The sequence below is a fragment of the Plodia interpunctella genome, chromosome 4, assembly GCF_027563975.2.
Source record: "Plodia interpunctella isolate USDA-ARS_2022_Savannah chromosome 4, ilPloInte3.2, whole genome shotgun sequence".
Classification (NCBI taxonomy): Eukaryota; Metazoa; Arthropoda; class Insecta; order Lepidoptera; family Pyralidae; genus Plodia; species Plodia interpunctella.
In genome coordinates this window covers 4726228-4741738 of record NC_071297.1, presented here as the reverse complement: position 1 = coordinate 4741738, position 15511 = coordinate 4726228, and the positions used below count along the sequence as shown (strand labels likewise).

Here is a 15511-nt window from a genome sequence, read left to right as displayed (position 1 = left end):
ATAGAGCAGAAAATGTTATGTTCTTTTACTGTAAATTTATTTTTATTTGGCTGTACAATGTGAGCATGAATGAAGTATAAAGTGGAAAAAAATACCCTGAATAAATAAATATATTTCTATCTATTATATTTACTTATATATATTTACTTAATAATATAAAATAGGTATGTACCTATAAGAAGTGGAAATAAACATGAGATCTCATGTTTTTAATAAGGAATATATCCTAATTGATAACTCTAGTAGGTAGTGATAGGTATGGGAAGTAGCCGGCGGCAACGGCACAGAAAGCCATGAAAAAACATTAGACCAATTTTATTTTTTTTATTTATGATCAGAAAATGTATAAATACCTTTCCCATAAAAAGTAACAAAGATATAAAAAATTTGGAATGATTACATAAATTTTGTGGTCCCATTTTATCAGTTCTCCAAATATGATAAGTTATAATATCAACAACGTGTGATTATATCACATCGTTTATTACACATTATTACTTTAATAGTTATTTAACAACCAAATGTAAGTAACACGCAATATAACAATAGAATTCAGAAATAAATATTTAGTAGTGTATATAATATTTATATTACACAATATACGACAGTACATAGATATTGAAAAATGAACATACTCAAAGAAATATTCACGACTTCAAAATGTGACTCATAAGGTAATATCCTTGACATTTAACACATATTTAAAAATATATAATTGCAAGTTGACGACATTATGTACGTAAATAACAATGTACTTAATCCGGAAAACACTTATTCTTAAACTTAATTTGTGAGTTTTACTTTTTAGCTAGGAGCGTTTTGATGAGAGATTCCAGCTTTCTGGTGTCAGCAGCGAATTTCCTTATGCCGTCTGATAGTTTGTCAGTCGCCATCTGGTCCTCATTGAGATGCCAACGGAATTGAGCCTCAGACAGGGATATTTTTTCGATATCACTTTGAGCAGCTAGTTTAGGATCAAGTACCTGAAAACAAATGTAATTATTAATATATGGAAATATTCAGTATTGTCACAGACCACAAATCTCTTGAGGCCCTAACTGGAAGCTTTATGCCTCGTCATTGGAATGAACAAACATGTCTAATAACAGATTATGATTTCAATGTAGTCACAATTTACTAAACCAAAATACCCGTTACCACACAATATGTCTATAAAGTATAGAAAACGAACTACATCTTACTTTTGGTGAAAATTGGTTGAAAAACACTCAGTAATGCCAGCCAAGAGGACAAACCACCGTCATTCATCTTCGACCATTGACAGATTGTATGTATCATGTTTAAAAAATACTATAAAAATGGGTGATGATAAAAAGAGATACAAACTTTTTTGAGTGGCTGGTTGCTATTGGCCAGCTCCTGCAGCAGCTTGGGGCTGATGGTGAGCAGGTCGCAGCCGGCCAGCTCGCGGATCTCGCCGATGTTGCGGAACGAGGCGCCCATCACCTGCGTCTTGTACCCGAACTTCTTGTAGTAGTTGAACACCCGCGTCACTGACACCACACCCGGGTCCTCCTTCGCCTCGTATGTCTTTTTCGTGTGTTCCACATACCTGAAATTTGAATTCATTTAATTAGTAAAGTCTGCATTTTATTTGTATATTTCTATTCTGTATTTTTCTTTGGTACAATATATCTTTTGTATTGTGTTACCATAAGATTTCACTTCATGCACTTTATGTTTTAGGCGACTAAAGTATAGTATATATATAAACAGTAGAAAACACATTAAAAAAATTGCCATGGCAATACCAAATGTTGTAGTCAAGATTGGTTGATATAATTATCTTAATAATACATCCAGTATTGCCAACTAAGAGACCACAGCTCCCTCATTTATTTTCTACTCTTTATAGATAGATTGTGATTTCGAAAATAATTCTTATCTCGAGTACCTTACATGTTAATTCATTTACAAAGATTAAGCAAAATACTAAAAAATTATTCTTATTAAAATACATTGAGGATTAGTATTGAAAAACAATCGAAACACGATTATGGCCTAATGTTAGCACTCGACACCCACATGTTTAGCTACCGTTGTAATTTCGTCATAATCGTGTCTACACAGGCTGTTGAGTTGCTCAATGTTGTAATACTTACAACTTTTTAATTTTATATCCTTGCAATTTTGTAATAGTTTTAGAAGTCTAAAATCTAAGAGATGCTATGCTGATTTATCGAATTCGTAAATAAAACTTACCAATCCAAAATTCGTCCAACAAATGGAGATATGAGTGTAACATTAGCTTCAGCACAAGCAATAGCTTGATATAAAGAGAATAATAAAGTCAGATTACAATGGATACCATGTTTTTTTTCCAATTCTCTGTAAATAAAAAGGTATTGATAAGCACAACGCATTTACACACTGATAAAAAAGACATATAAATTTTGATTTAATTTACAAAATATCTGAAAAAAGAGTTACTACATTTTTTTTACTTAGATATAGTGATACAAATACTTAAGACATTTATGCTTGGAATTTAGACCCTCTATTTCTTATTTGATATTATTTTGTATTCTTTGAACTCCATTTTTTTAATATCTTACAAAAGTTTTTACACTTGGCTAGTCTACTAGACCGCATTAATTATACTATGTGACTAGAATTAAAGCACATAATGTATTTTGTAATATTTTCTAATTAGGTAAATCAGCCTTAGATTTGTATTGTATTATTGGTATAAAATAAAAGTAGATACCTTGCAGCTTGAATTCCTTCCCATGTGGAAGCCAATTTGATTAAAATTCTCTCTTTCTTAATCCCATACTCAGCAAAAATATTAATCAACTTAATGGCTTTTGCAATGCTAGCATCCTTATCAAAGGACAATCTGAAAAAGTACATACATTTATAAAAATATTGACTTCAATACCTATAAAGATCCTTACATGAATCAATGAAGTTGAAACAACCTTCATTTAACAAGGATAAATTCTTGATAGTAAATTAATGAAATTAACCCTTTTTTGGCATACATTTTTTATCCTAAATTAATTTAGCATAACAAGTTAGGCATATATTTCTTTGACATAATAATATTTTGACATAGTTGTATTTTGGCATACCTTTTCAATAAGCTTAATTATAGTTATGTATTTTACCATCATTTTGATTTGCATAAAGCTATAGTTAGCAGTAGCTTAGGATGTGGCGGGTGGCCCTTGGACACCCATAAGCCACTAATGCTTTAGAATATTATGCTTAAAAATTGTTATGCTTATGGTATGTATGCGTAAAAAAAATTGTGCCTAAAACATTATGCCAAATTAATATTGTTTGTAACTATTATTATAATAAGTAAAAGTATTCCATGTTAAATTATGACATAAAATTATATGCATATAATTTTGTAATGTTTTTGTGCACAAAAACAGGGAACCGAAATTTCATGATGCATGTTCACAATTTTATTGAACTTCATATTTTCTTCCATATTTGAAACAAGGTTATTTAAAAGTATCTTGAAAGTTAAACTGTGTGGAGATAGGACTAATAATTGGTCTAAAACTTCAAGTACAACTTACCTTGCATCTACTTCAACAGAAACTCTACCAGGAATGATTTTGAGAATTTCACAACCAAACAAAACACTCAACATATCAAGAGTCTCTGCCACCTGCTCCTCAACATTACTGAAATTATAATGAGTTTGTTCTTTGTATACACATGTTATACAAGTAGATAAATAGACAATAGGCACTAAATATTAAGGACTTTAACAAAACTTATCTCTGTTACTAGATAATTAATATGTGGTTTGTTGGACTATGTCTAAATTACTAATTGGTCCAAATGCAGCAGGCAAACACTTGTTTATCTATTGTGTTGATTCTGCACAATCGACAGGTTAACATTGAAGAAAGCTTTAATAAAAATTGTATTCAAAGAAATAGAAGATCAACAATGCCGCAAGTTATAAATTTAAAAAAGCTCACTGTTCTTCTTTCGTTTTTTTACTCATCTACTTCATATACAACATATTAATCTCTTGATCTTGAAGAGTCAAGACACAATGTTTAAACAAATATCATCTGGTGACTGACTACTGGTCAATAGGCAATGGAATAAAAATACTTTTATTTCTTTAACATTTCCTAATATAAATATTACCTGCCAGAATCCTTTCCGTGTTTAATAGCCTTATCTAATAGATGTTGGTACTGTTCCATACCAGCTGCAGATAGGATAAGACTTGGATTTGTGGTAGCATCAGTGGGCTTGTAAGCTTTCATAGCTACAATCAAAAATAATTTTACATAAGTTATGTATGTAGCTGAATTGCAATAGAGTAAATAAGTAATAAAATACAATTTACTAACCAAATTTCTAAACTACTAGACTAACCTTCAAAATCCCCAGTGTCTGCTACCACTGTACAATATTGCTTTAATTGATCTAATTCACTCATTTTTGGACGTTTCGCTTGCGGCTCTCCACTCATACTGACTTGAACAATACAAAAAGAAAACGTATAGAACAATATAACGACAAGTGCAATGTTACCAAGTTGCGATCACGATTACGCTGTACCTACTTCAACGCGCTTGTGAAGGTGACCTCGTCAGACGCGCTAGTCATGCAAACGCAATGCTAAGCATTGCTTACCGAGAAGATAACCTTTTAACATACTTTGATCATTATTTGTAAAATATATCAATCGGCTTGACAAAACCGCATAACCAATATGTGTACAACAACTTTGATAATTTTTTGGCTTTATTATAATAATAATAAAGTACAAATTAGGTATTCAATACCTACACTTTCCCAATAAGATAAAATATTACCTCTCATCTCGGTACCTACGTAAAAAGGTACGACGCACGATGACTCAAAAGTAAAAGTTTAAAATTGCCGCGATGCCATTAATATTGCCATGTATTTATACATACAAAAGGCGGCAAAGCGTGTGTACCTAACATACAGTGCTGTACTCTGGCGGGATAAATGTGCAGTAATACTCGATTTGTCGAGAACGGCACCATGCATGCATGCATTGACGCTGTTGCCTAATCCCTTTGTAATTAAAAAAATAACTCTGTGACATATGTCAGAAAGTGACAGACAATTCTAGAAAATTCCGGTACTGACGGAAAAGTGTGTGAACCGGCGATCGTTTGCGTGCGATTGCGATCAAATTGATTGAGTGATTGTCAGTGTGTGCTGAGACAACGTGTTTATTATAGCTAGCATTCCCCTGTGAAAAATTACAATTGTTTAATTACAACTTCAATAAAATAAACTTCATCAGTAGTTATGGCCGCGATGTCCGTCATTGGTATTGATTTCGGCAATGAATCCTGCTACATCGCTGTAGCGAAAGCAGGTGGTATCGAGACAATAGCCAATGATTACAGTTTACGGGGTACTCCGTAAGTAAAACTATCCTTTATTTTGTGGTAATAATTAATGTGGAAGAATATTACTGTTCTTTATAGAAATATTGTAAATTGTCATTTTAAATTCTATTCCATGACTTGACTATTCTACCTGTCATCTTACATGGAAAAATCCCATTTATAATGTATTGATTCATTTATACTTGATAATCGATAAATATTACTTTTAGATTTAAATATACTGTACATTTCCTGATTTTCGTTTATTATTTTATCATATACTATGTACTTATGTAAAAAAATGTTTTGGTTCTAAATGAATCTTAGGGGTTCCTAGAAATTTCTATGAATAATCTAATCCAATTTTTGTGGTGGATGTGTTGTAAAATTGTAGGGTTTTATAGATACCACCTATTGAAATACATTATTAAATTATTTTACACCAGCTTGACATTGTTATGATTTGTCACATTTTCCTATAAAAAAAAGTTTAAGGTTATATAGTTTATTGCATCACTACATAATATAAAACAAAGTCGTTTTCTGCTGTCTGCCCCTATATATGCTTAGATTTTTAAAACTATATAACGGATTTTGATGTTGGTTTCTTAAATAAATAGTATGAAACCTGAGGAAGGTTCAGGTGTATATTTTTACCTGAGTTAAGCCGGCACGGGTCGCTAGTCAATTATGTACTTAATACTATATACCCTTATTACTTCTTTCTGCTTCAACATATATTGGGATAAATCTGCCATCTACATGAACTATTTCAATAAAATTATTGGACTTAGTGTTCATCCATTTGTACATTCATATTTGGAAATGTAAGCAGTATTTCTATATTGCCTACATTTTCAACTAAAGATATCCATCTAATAAAATACTTTAAAATGACTTATAATAATGATAAACTTCTACAAATATTTATCTCCTTAAATAATTCTCAAAAACCCATAAAAATCTGAGGCAGTTTCACCTTCAGGGTGTGATGTAATTCTAGAAAAAAAATTGAATACTTAACTCTAAAATATTTGTAGATCCAAAGTTTCGTTTTTCAAATTTCTTTACCATTACAATTATTTTCTTAAGCTCTAGAATAATTTGGAAAAAATGTTTCTAATGCCACAGCTAGTTATATATACCAGGTTGATCCAAAAAGAAAATGTGAATTTATCTTCATATTACATAATAACAAATGAAAAACATATACTTAATTTGTATTTTTAGATCATGTGTGGCCTTCTCCCCAAAGAACAGAATATTGGGTGTTGCTGCAAAAAACCAGATGGTTACAAATATGAAGAATACTGTTTTTGGCTTCAAAAGACTCCTTGGAAGAAAGTATTCTGACCCACTAGTGCAAAAAGAGTTAAAACATTTCCCATTTAAAGTTGAACAAAGAGCAGATGGAGGTATTGGAATACGGGTCAATTACCTCGGAGAAGAAAATGTCTTTAGTCCAGAGCAGGTTATTTTAATTTCTTATCATTAATTCCTTTTCAACAAATCATTTATTGTACCTTCATTTAACTTTTTACTCCTATACTTCAAAAGTATCAGTCAGAACTTGGATATCATCATGAGATTAGAGCTATGACCTGCATTATTATTTTGATTTGAAATTATCGATTTATTAAAATTTAAATGTTCTAATGTGTGTTTCAGATAACTGCAATGCTGTTTACAAAATTGAAAGATATAGCAACTGTTGCACTACAAACTCAAATTAATGACTGTGTCATCTCAGTACCCGGTTACTTCACCAATGCTGAAAGAAATGCTTTGCTCAATGCTGCTTCTATTGCTGGTAAGACACTTGTCTATAAACATGTCATATTGCACTTGTCACTTAGAGACCTCTACCCAAGGTTTGCTGTGCTTCTGGAATTTTACACCTTGTGATAAACAAAAAATGGTAAAAAAATTTTTTGTCTGTTTAACAGGTCTCAATGTGCTCCGTCTTATGAATGAAACAACAGCCACAGCATTAGCATATGGTATTTACAAACAGGATCTCCCAGCACCAGAGGAGAAGCCACGCAATGTTGTGTTCGTTGATTTTGGTCATAGTTCCCTGCAGGTTAATAATTAGATTTTTTTATATATACAAAACTTTTGGATTAAATTGATGTAACTGATGAAGATTACTTTTAATTCCAGGTGGCAGCTGTTGCTTTCAACAAGGGCAAATTGCGTATTTTGGCAACTGCATCGGACCCTCAGTGTGGTGGAAGGGACATAGATATGGCCTTGGCTGAATACTTCTGTCAAGATTTTGTGACTAGATTCAAACTGGATGCAAGAAAAAATCAAAGGTTTAGAACTTGAACTTGACATGTCTAAGTTGTGTTTAAAGTGTAATTTAATTATAACAATTAGTAACATCCTTTAAGGGTACAAGCATTCACATTTCATGTATTTAATATTTCTTTAAAAATAAATGACTGAATTAGCAATCTTCTGTGAATTTTTGAGTATCAGTTACTCTGTAATCTTGTGCACTGCAATTCTATAAGTACTTACTAGATTCAAAAAATATTATTAAGAAATACTTTCTTATTTTACAGAGCTTTCCTTCGTCTACTGCAAGAGGTTGAAAAAATAAAAAAGCAAATGTCTGCCAATAGCACCCGCTTACCTTTGAACATTGAGTGCTTTATGGAAGAAAGGGATGTCTCTGGTGACATGCAGAGATCCCAGATGGAACAACTTTCAGCTGAAACTTTTACCAGAGTTGAGAGGACCCTGAGAGATCTCCTACATAATGCTAGTTAGTATTTATGATTAAAATTTTAATCAAAATTATTTAAGTGATACAAGAATGAAGAATTTATTTTAACTTATTATAAAAACAAATACTCTTACTTATAAAACATATTACAAAAGTAGAATTTACATAGTAGAAGTTTATTATTATGATAAGTTAATAGATATAAATTTTAAATCTTTTTTTTTTCAATTCATTAGTTACAATGAAGTGGTAACTTGTTTTCAGAACTAAGACCCGAAGACATTTACTCTGTGGAGATAGTTGGTGGATCTACCCGTATTCCTGCTGTTAAAGGATTGATTGAACAAGTTTATGGAAAAACTGCATCAACCACTCTTAACCAGGTAAATTGTTTTTACATCTCTGTTGGTTTATTTTAATAAAATTATAACAATAATGATATCTTTGTTAATGACCATATCAAATAATAAGCAATTTAATAAAAATATTGACTTATTTATTCTAGACGACTGCCAGTTTTCAGTATAAGTGTTTATGTGTGCATTTAGATAGAAATACATATGTTATCCTTAGAGAAATCTCTGCTGATGGAAGAGCCGTGCGTACCGTACCTCAATATACGGCTTTTGTTTCTCTATAACGCGAATGCGACCTAACCGTCTTACATTCATCTGCCGCAGTGGCAGGGTGGTTGCGCCATTACTAATAATATAATCCGTGATGGGTTTGTGTAAATATCTTAGCAGCGATGGAAGGAACCGAGAAAATGCTCAGATAATATGTGCCGTCTAGAACTGCAATCTTGTTTTTTTATAAACTTAAAATAAATTGCCAGGACGAAGCTGTGTCGCGCGGATGTGCCCTGCAATGTGCGATGCTGAGCCCCGCGGTGCGCGTGCGGGAGTTCAGCGTCACCGACGTGCAGCCCTACGCTGTGCACCTCGCCTGGGACGCAGCGCGCGGCGAAGACGGCGACATGGAGGTCCGATATCTGATGCCATCTCAATATAATCACAGACACTCGATTTTTTTCTATGAGGCGAATGAGTCGCCAAAGTTTTGTACGTGAAACGCAACGCGTTAGTGTGCGTGAAACAGCAACAGCTCATATATACTCATTTAGCTTTCGACTAAAATCTTGTTGCGTCTGAGCGGGGAAGGCGCGTATCGTTACAGGTGACCAGATTGTATCCTTCTATACATAGCACTCTTTATTATACCATGTTATAGTCGATTTTTTTTTCATATATTGAAAAAAAATGTTATATAACCCCATTCGCCTTTGTTGTAAGTACAAAACAAATCAATCCGTTTGAGAAACTGACTAAATATATTTTTACTTTTACAGGTGTTCCCTCCATTCCATGCAGCTCCATTCACAAAGATGTTGACGTTCTACAGAAAGGAACCTTTCTCAGTCAGCGCTTATTATTCTGGGCAAATTCCCTTCCCAGATACTTTTATTGGTAAGTGATATCAATGTTAGAGAAACTTTACACCATACTTATTTTTCCTCATTGCTCTCTTTCCTTTTAAGACTTGTTTTGAAGGAAAAATTTCTTTCCAGCTACTTTTAAAATGTTTTCCTTTAAGTTGCTCAGAGACTACTATATCAAAACACCCACAGTATCGAAGTGTCCAATGTTTACTCATTTCAATAATTTTACCCATACACAAGGATATCAATTAATTAGACAACGTCATTCTTACCCTTGTTATATCATAGGTCAATGGCACATTAGAGATGTTCAGCCAACCTCAGAAGGGGAATCCCAGAAGGTTAAGTTGAAAGTACGCGTAAATATTAACGGCATCATAACCGTCGCGTCCGCTTCACTTGTGGAGAAGAAGCAAGAGAGCGCGCAGAATGAGAATATTGAGATGGAGAATTCTGAGAACCCGACTCAAGAGGCGCCTATGGAGACCAACGGGTCTCAAGACTCGCAACAGAATGGGCCAGAGAACCAAGAGGTGAGGGAAGATGAGGTGGGGGCGGAGCCGCAACAAAAACAGTCGTGGACACAGAGAGTAGGCCAGTGGTTCAGCGGGGTACGTGTCGGTAGCGCGTGATACAAGTGGTGTTTGTTGCCGGTTGTGTGTCCAAGCTTTCCTATGCGACCAGGCTTATTGTGTGGTTGTTTTTTGAGGTAAACTGTCAGGCCCAAAAATTAAACTACAAATTAATTTAAATAAATAAATAGGGTCTGCAAAAACCGTATTCCTGCATTTCAAATAAATGGCCTGTAAGTTTATTTCGTTTTTCAAAAAACATGCTTCAAGGCCCTAATTCACTGGATCACTTACCCACCCCAGTGACGCATCGTAAATCAGAGTACGTCTTTTGACTTTTATTATTCCAGTTCCAGTAAGTTAGGGCATGTAGGTTATAATTTATTACCATAAAACCCATTGTAATATTAGTTTGAAACAGCATATCATTCCTTTTTTGCTCTCTTTGTTTTATGGCAACGGACACCACAAACAATCAAAGAGACTTCCCCATTCTCCTTTCGAGGTCCCATTTGCACACAAATATTGCATTGAAGGCTTGTGACGCCTTGTGGTCGGTGATATTGTGTTTTGACAAATTATTTCTTTTACAGTTCTGTCTCTGTGTCCACGCATGTTTTGTTATCCTGCAATATATTGGTTGGTTTCTTCTTAATTTTCTTCAGTCAACAGCTTTGGAAGATTTAAATTTTTGAAGTTCTAAATGACTATCTTCCAATTTTGTTGCAGGAGGTGCAAATGGGTCACTACACCACTTGGAATTATGTCTTGTCATTTTTCGATTCATAACATTTTTTTTTAAGTACAAGTGGTGCAGTGGTGGGGGAGGTGTAATGCATTTATAGTTTTGAACTGTTTGCCCTTATTTCAGGATAACTCTGATGACAAAAAGGACAAGTCAAAGGAGAAGTCCAAAAAAGTACTGGTGAAAACTATTGAACTGCCCATCGATGCTAGAACTCATGGCTACTCTCAACACGACCTCAATACTTACATGGAACAAGAGGTATTTCTTTTTGTAGTTTTTCTTGCAAAGAAATGATTCTTTAACTTTGTACTACAAATACTGAAACTTTTGACTCTGTGTTGTTAGCCATGTTGAGATTTGTTTTTAAATTTCAGAAGGCTTATTCTTGTGAAAAATTTTATTGTGTCATTCATGATTTTACAGCCATATAAATTAAAATAAACTTGTTAAGAATTTACTTTAATTGTTAATAAATGTTGTTGAATGGGTCTTTTCCACACAGATTAATAACTATGGTATAGCAATAAGTTATTTTTAATGTTAAAGCGAATATGCAGTGCATAGATAGATCCTTACATGGATTTGGTACCTTAGTGTTATTATCTGTATTTTACTTTAACAAAAAATAAGAAAAGATGGAGTACAGATAATATTGTATTGTGAATGTTATCAGGGTCAGTGAATAAGTCTGGCAGTTCATCGGGGAAAAGCTGTCAGTATTCTAAGCACATCGCCTCGATGCGGTGCGTCGGACGAGAATTTTTATTACATTTCAGACATACATGTACTTTCGCAGGGTAAGATGCAGGCGCAGGACAGGCAGGAGAAGGAGCGCGCGGACGCCCGCAACGCGCTGGAGGAGTACGTGTACGAGCTGCGCGGGCAGCTGTCGGAGGGCGAGGCGCTGCACGCCTTCGTGGCCGACGACGCGCGCGCGCGCCTCGTGCGTGCGCTCGACGCGCTCGAGCACTGGCTCTACGACGAGGGCGAGGACCAGAACCGGCAGGTCAGCTTCGCTAATTCCTACCCTAGAGATAATATAACGATCCATTATAGGTAGACACCGAAACGATACGCCGATTCGATTTCATTCACTCATTTTGCATACTATTCCGTACCATGATGTGCATTGAGAACGTAAATTGGATCGCGTATCTGTCAAGATTGGCGATTCAAAAAGTTACTATTCCCGATTGATTTCCACGAAAGACATCACACAGACGTAACGCTACTGTTGTGGCTGAAAACAAAGACGTGGTCTATCTGTTATTGATAGTTCCTAGTTTTGCCACGGAAACTCGTGGTACATGCTTGGTTATACACCTAGTTTTCATATTTAATTACAAATAACTGGCATTTCAGAAATCTGAGAGAAAAAATGCCAAAACAAACTTAAATAGTTATTAGAATGTTCAAAATGTTTTGAAGTTCTTGTAATGAAGATAACATTTTCTTTCTTTTTTAGGTTTATAGTGACAAGTTAACAGAGTTGAAAACGGAAGGAGAACCCATTAAACAAAGAAGATTAGAATTCGAACTTCGTCCAGGAGCCCTAGACGATTTCTCACTAGCCATTCAATTAGCTAATAAAGCCATCGATCTTTACAAGTAAGGCTTTAGGATACTTGCTTATACTGCATTTTAACTAATATAACTTTGAGTCAAAATATCAACAATGCCCAGATTTGTTAAATTTAAAAGTGATAGTGAAAAATGTGGTAAGTTCATGTCATCTCCAAAAAGAATAATCACAATCTATTATCAAAATAAATGAAATCGATTTTATTCTTCTGTGAATAGCGACGCATTGCGTTTTTCAGGGCCGGCGATGCAAAATACGCGCATTTAACGGAGTCGGACATGCAGAAGGTGAGCGAGGCCGCCGCGAGCGCGCACAGCTGGCTGGAGAAGGCGCGGCAGACGCTGACGCAGACGCCGCCGCACCAGGCGCCGCCGCACACCACGCACCAGATACGCCAGGAGCGACAGGTCGGTGCCACTCCGCCTCCGTTGCTTCTTTGCTTCGACGCACGCTACGTTTCGTAATTATGCGAATTCGTAGACTATGTTCGAAATCGATCTTCAATCTGAACCTCTTTTCATTACAGAACTTTGAGAATTTGATCAATCCTATCCTGAACAAGCCGAAGCCTAAAGAGAAAACGCCGCCGCCAGCGACCAACCCCACGGCGGGCGACGGGCAGCCCGGCGCCGGCAGCGACCAGCCGCAGGAGAAGATGGACGTGGAATGAGCTCCGCACGCCCGACACACCTCCCGTAGTCACCTAGATTTTCTTGACAATGCAACACTTATCTCTAACCACACGGATTCCCGATCAACAAATTACTGCAACAGCTCTTTTTTATATCTAAATTCTTACTTAGCAGTTATAGATTCACCCTGTTATTCATAAAAAGATACAAGCATACTTTAAGCTAAAGTATGTTTGGTCTCTTTCTTTCAATTTCAGATTTAAAGTGCGACAGTGGCAAAATATACTTTAGCTTGAAATATGCTTTATCTTTCGAATAACGGGGTTAGATTGTATTGTGAGGATTATAGTTCTAAATTTAGATTGTATTGAGGGTTATATCTTTTTCAAAGAAATTGCTGTATTGAAAACTCTCATACAACATACCTACCGTGATTTTATATGTTCTTGGCCCGGAGCTCCGATGGCAACGATTGTTAAGGAAAATCTGAATCCGTGTAGTATGATCCTATTTTATACACCTCCAAACATTTACTGTTTATGAATTCGACTTTTAAAAGTTATTATTTAATCTGTGTGGGAGCCGCGTGTTGCCCATATTTGGGCGAATATGGTATATAATTAATATTTATTTTGATTCAAATGTGACCACGTCTCGTGTTACTTATATTTTATTGGAGTTCAGTAAATATTGTTTTGAATGTTGGTAACTCGATTATAATAATAAATAATAGTTGCACATTTCTTAATTTGACATATAACCCGAGAAGTATTAATTTATACTTATTTTTGTTATGATTTGTACACAAAGTGCATTTTACTGCTTCTGGCAGATTTCCTTCATTGTGATGTGATAAAATAATGAATTTAGTCACTGAATAAATTTATTAGAAAATAAAATACTACTTACAAAATATTACTACTTAGATAGTGCTTATTTCTTTTTTTTATTATTAATATTGTTTTATATTTATTTGGTCTGTTTTATCCGTAATATCACAATGCACCAATAGTATATTTTCAGTAAAAGATAGTTAATGCAAGTTTTAGAAACATCGAGACATGTCATCGTCACGTTTTTTAAATGTACAAAATTGTATTGGTTGCTATTTTAGAACACACGCTTTAGCATTCCACATTCTCGAAATATACTTAACTCGATTTTTGTCTCTATACTACTGTTATAATTACGTTTTCTTTATTAAAACTACTGTCGCTGGATACATTTAAGTCTTGGATTCTTGTTTTCCACAAGAAAGACTTGTAATTTTATTAAAAGTAAGTGCAAACTACCTATATGTGTATAAGTTGAAAAAGAAGTTCATATTTTATTTGCTAAATTAGCACGATAGTGATTGTCTTGTGGTGCATCCAGCCAGACTACCTATCACAGAAAAATAATGATAGGATTACTTAGTCAAATTTGAATGTGACTGTAGTATTTTGATTTAATACTTTTTTCTGTATTATAAAATAATATACTTCACTGAATAATTACTTTGGTATAACTTGTGCAGATAAAGAATTGAACGCATTAACCCGATTACGAAAGGTAAGAAATTATTTCTCTGAACGACTTGAAATACACACGTAAGTTCGATTTTTAATCTGCATATCTGCACTACTCCGTAAATTACTGCCGAATTATGTTTACCTGTTTGGCCTACCTACGTATTGTACATACCAATAAATGGTTGAACCATAAGTATGTTATTTGTGCATTTCTAATATTAAAGGCTTAGTAAATTAATTAATAATATTTCCGTGTTTTATTTCTTAGCCTTTGCTAATTAGGTACCTACCCTTTTTCGCAGTTTTCGAATATAGCTATATCACTATGAAAGAAGAATGTTCTTTCACTATGAAAGAAAAATCTTTCACTATGAAAGAAAAATCTTCTTTCACTATGAAAGAAAAATCTTCTTTCACTATGAAAGAAAAATCTTATTTCACTATAAAAGAAGAATGCTATTTTTTCCTAAAATATCTGCTTAGAATAAGTACTTTTTCATTTTTATTTACACGAGTACCTACTTATTCCATGGTGCCAACTGCATTTCAAGTAACTTGTCAACTTTTTGAGAATTTCCAAGCAGTGGGTGTAGAGTTAGTTTGTCTTTTTCCTCTCTAAAACAGGTATGTCCTGATATATCAGATAAAACAAGCTGTGTTTGATCGGCGGCGGTAAATCTTACCGATAACCAAGTGGCTCGATTACATCTTAGGAGCAGAATGTCAGGAAAGGAAACCGCATTGATCGACAATATAGAAAAAGAAAGTAAGTAGGTAAGTAGGACCACGTTGTGCAAGTAGTGTAGCGGGAGCTAGGTGATTATGCTCGACCGCCACAAAGGGAATATCTTCCCGCCAGGCTAGGTGTTGCGCCTGGGGAACCGCACGGCTCCGACAGTGTCATGTCGGAGTTTGTATTTATGCT

The 15511-nt window shown here is 34.5% G+C and overlaps 2 protein-coding genes across 5 annotated transcripts; one reads left to right on the top strand and one right to left on the bottom strand.

Annotated features, from left to right (window-relative positions):
- Positions 1–309: 309 nt before the first annotated feature.
- On the bottom strand, positions 310–4864 carry Taldo (Transaldolase). 2 transcript variants are annotated; one of them, XM_053743796.1, is made up of 8 exons: positions 4818–4864; positions 4375–4476; positions 4141–4264; positions 3555–3662; positions 2729–2860; positions 2224–2349; positions 1348–1573; positions 310–983 (listed from the first exon to the last, which is right to left on the bottom strand). In XM_053743796.1, exons 1-8 carry the CDS (start codon positions 4822–4824, stop codon positions 798–800), a joined length of 1011 nt encoding a protein of 336 aa, XP_053599771.1. In that variant the 5' UTR covers positions 4825–4864; the 3' UTR covers positions 310–797. The 2 variants fall into 2 exon arrangements, with proteins under 2 accessions (XP_053599771.1, XP_053599772.1); XM_053743797.1 differs by lacking the exon at positions 4818–4864 and adding an exon at positions 4565–4705.
- Positions 4865–5107: 243 nt separating this feature from the next.
- Positions 5108–14833, top strand: Hsp110 (Heat shock protein 110). 3 transcript variants are annotated; one of them, XM_053743793.1, is made up of 15 exons: positions 5108–5402; positions 6600–6840; positions 7038–7179; positions 7316–7452; positions 7533–7687; positions 7940–8142; positions 8368–8486; positions 8939–9085; positions 9452–9569; positions 9830–10152; positions 11006–11119; positions 11658–11867; positions 12327–12469; positions 12682–12850; positions 12970–14833. In XM_053743793.1, exons 1-15 carry the CDS (start codon positions 5287–5289, stop codon positions 13111–13113), a joined length of 2481 nt encoding a protein of 826 aa, XP_053599768.1. In that variant the 5' UTR covers positions 5108–5286; the 3' UTR covers positions 13114–14833. The 3 variants fall into 3 exon arrangements, with proteins under 3 accessions (XP_053599768.1, XP_053599767.1, XP_053599769.1); XM_053743792.1 differs by having other exon boundaries at positions 10985–11119; XM_053743794.1 differs by having other exon boundaries at positions 5109–5402; positions 9830–10074; positions 10985–11119.
- Positions 14834–15511: the final 678 nt, after the last annotated feature.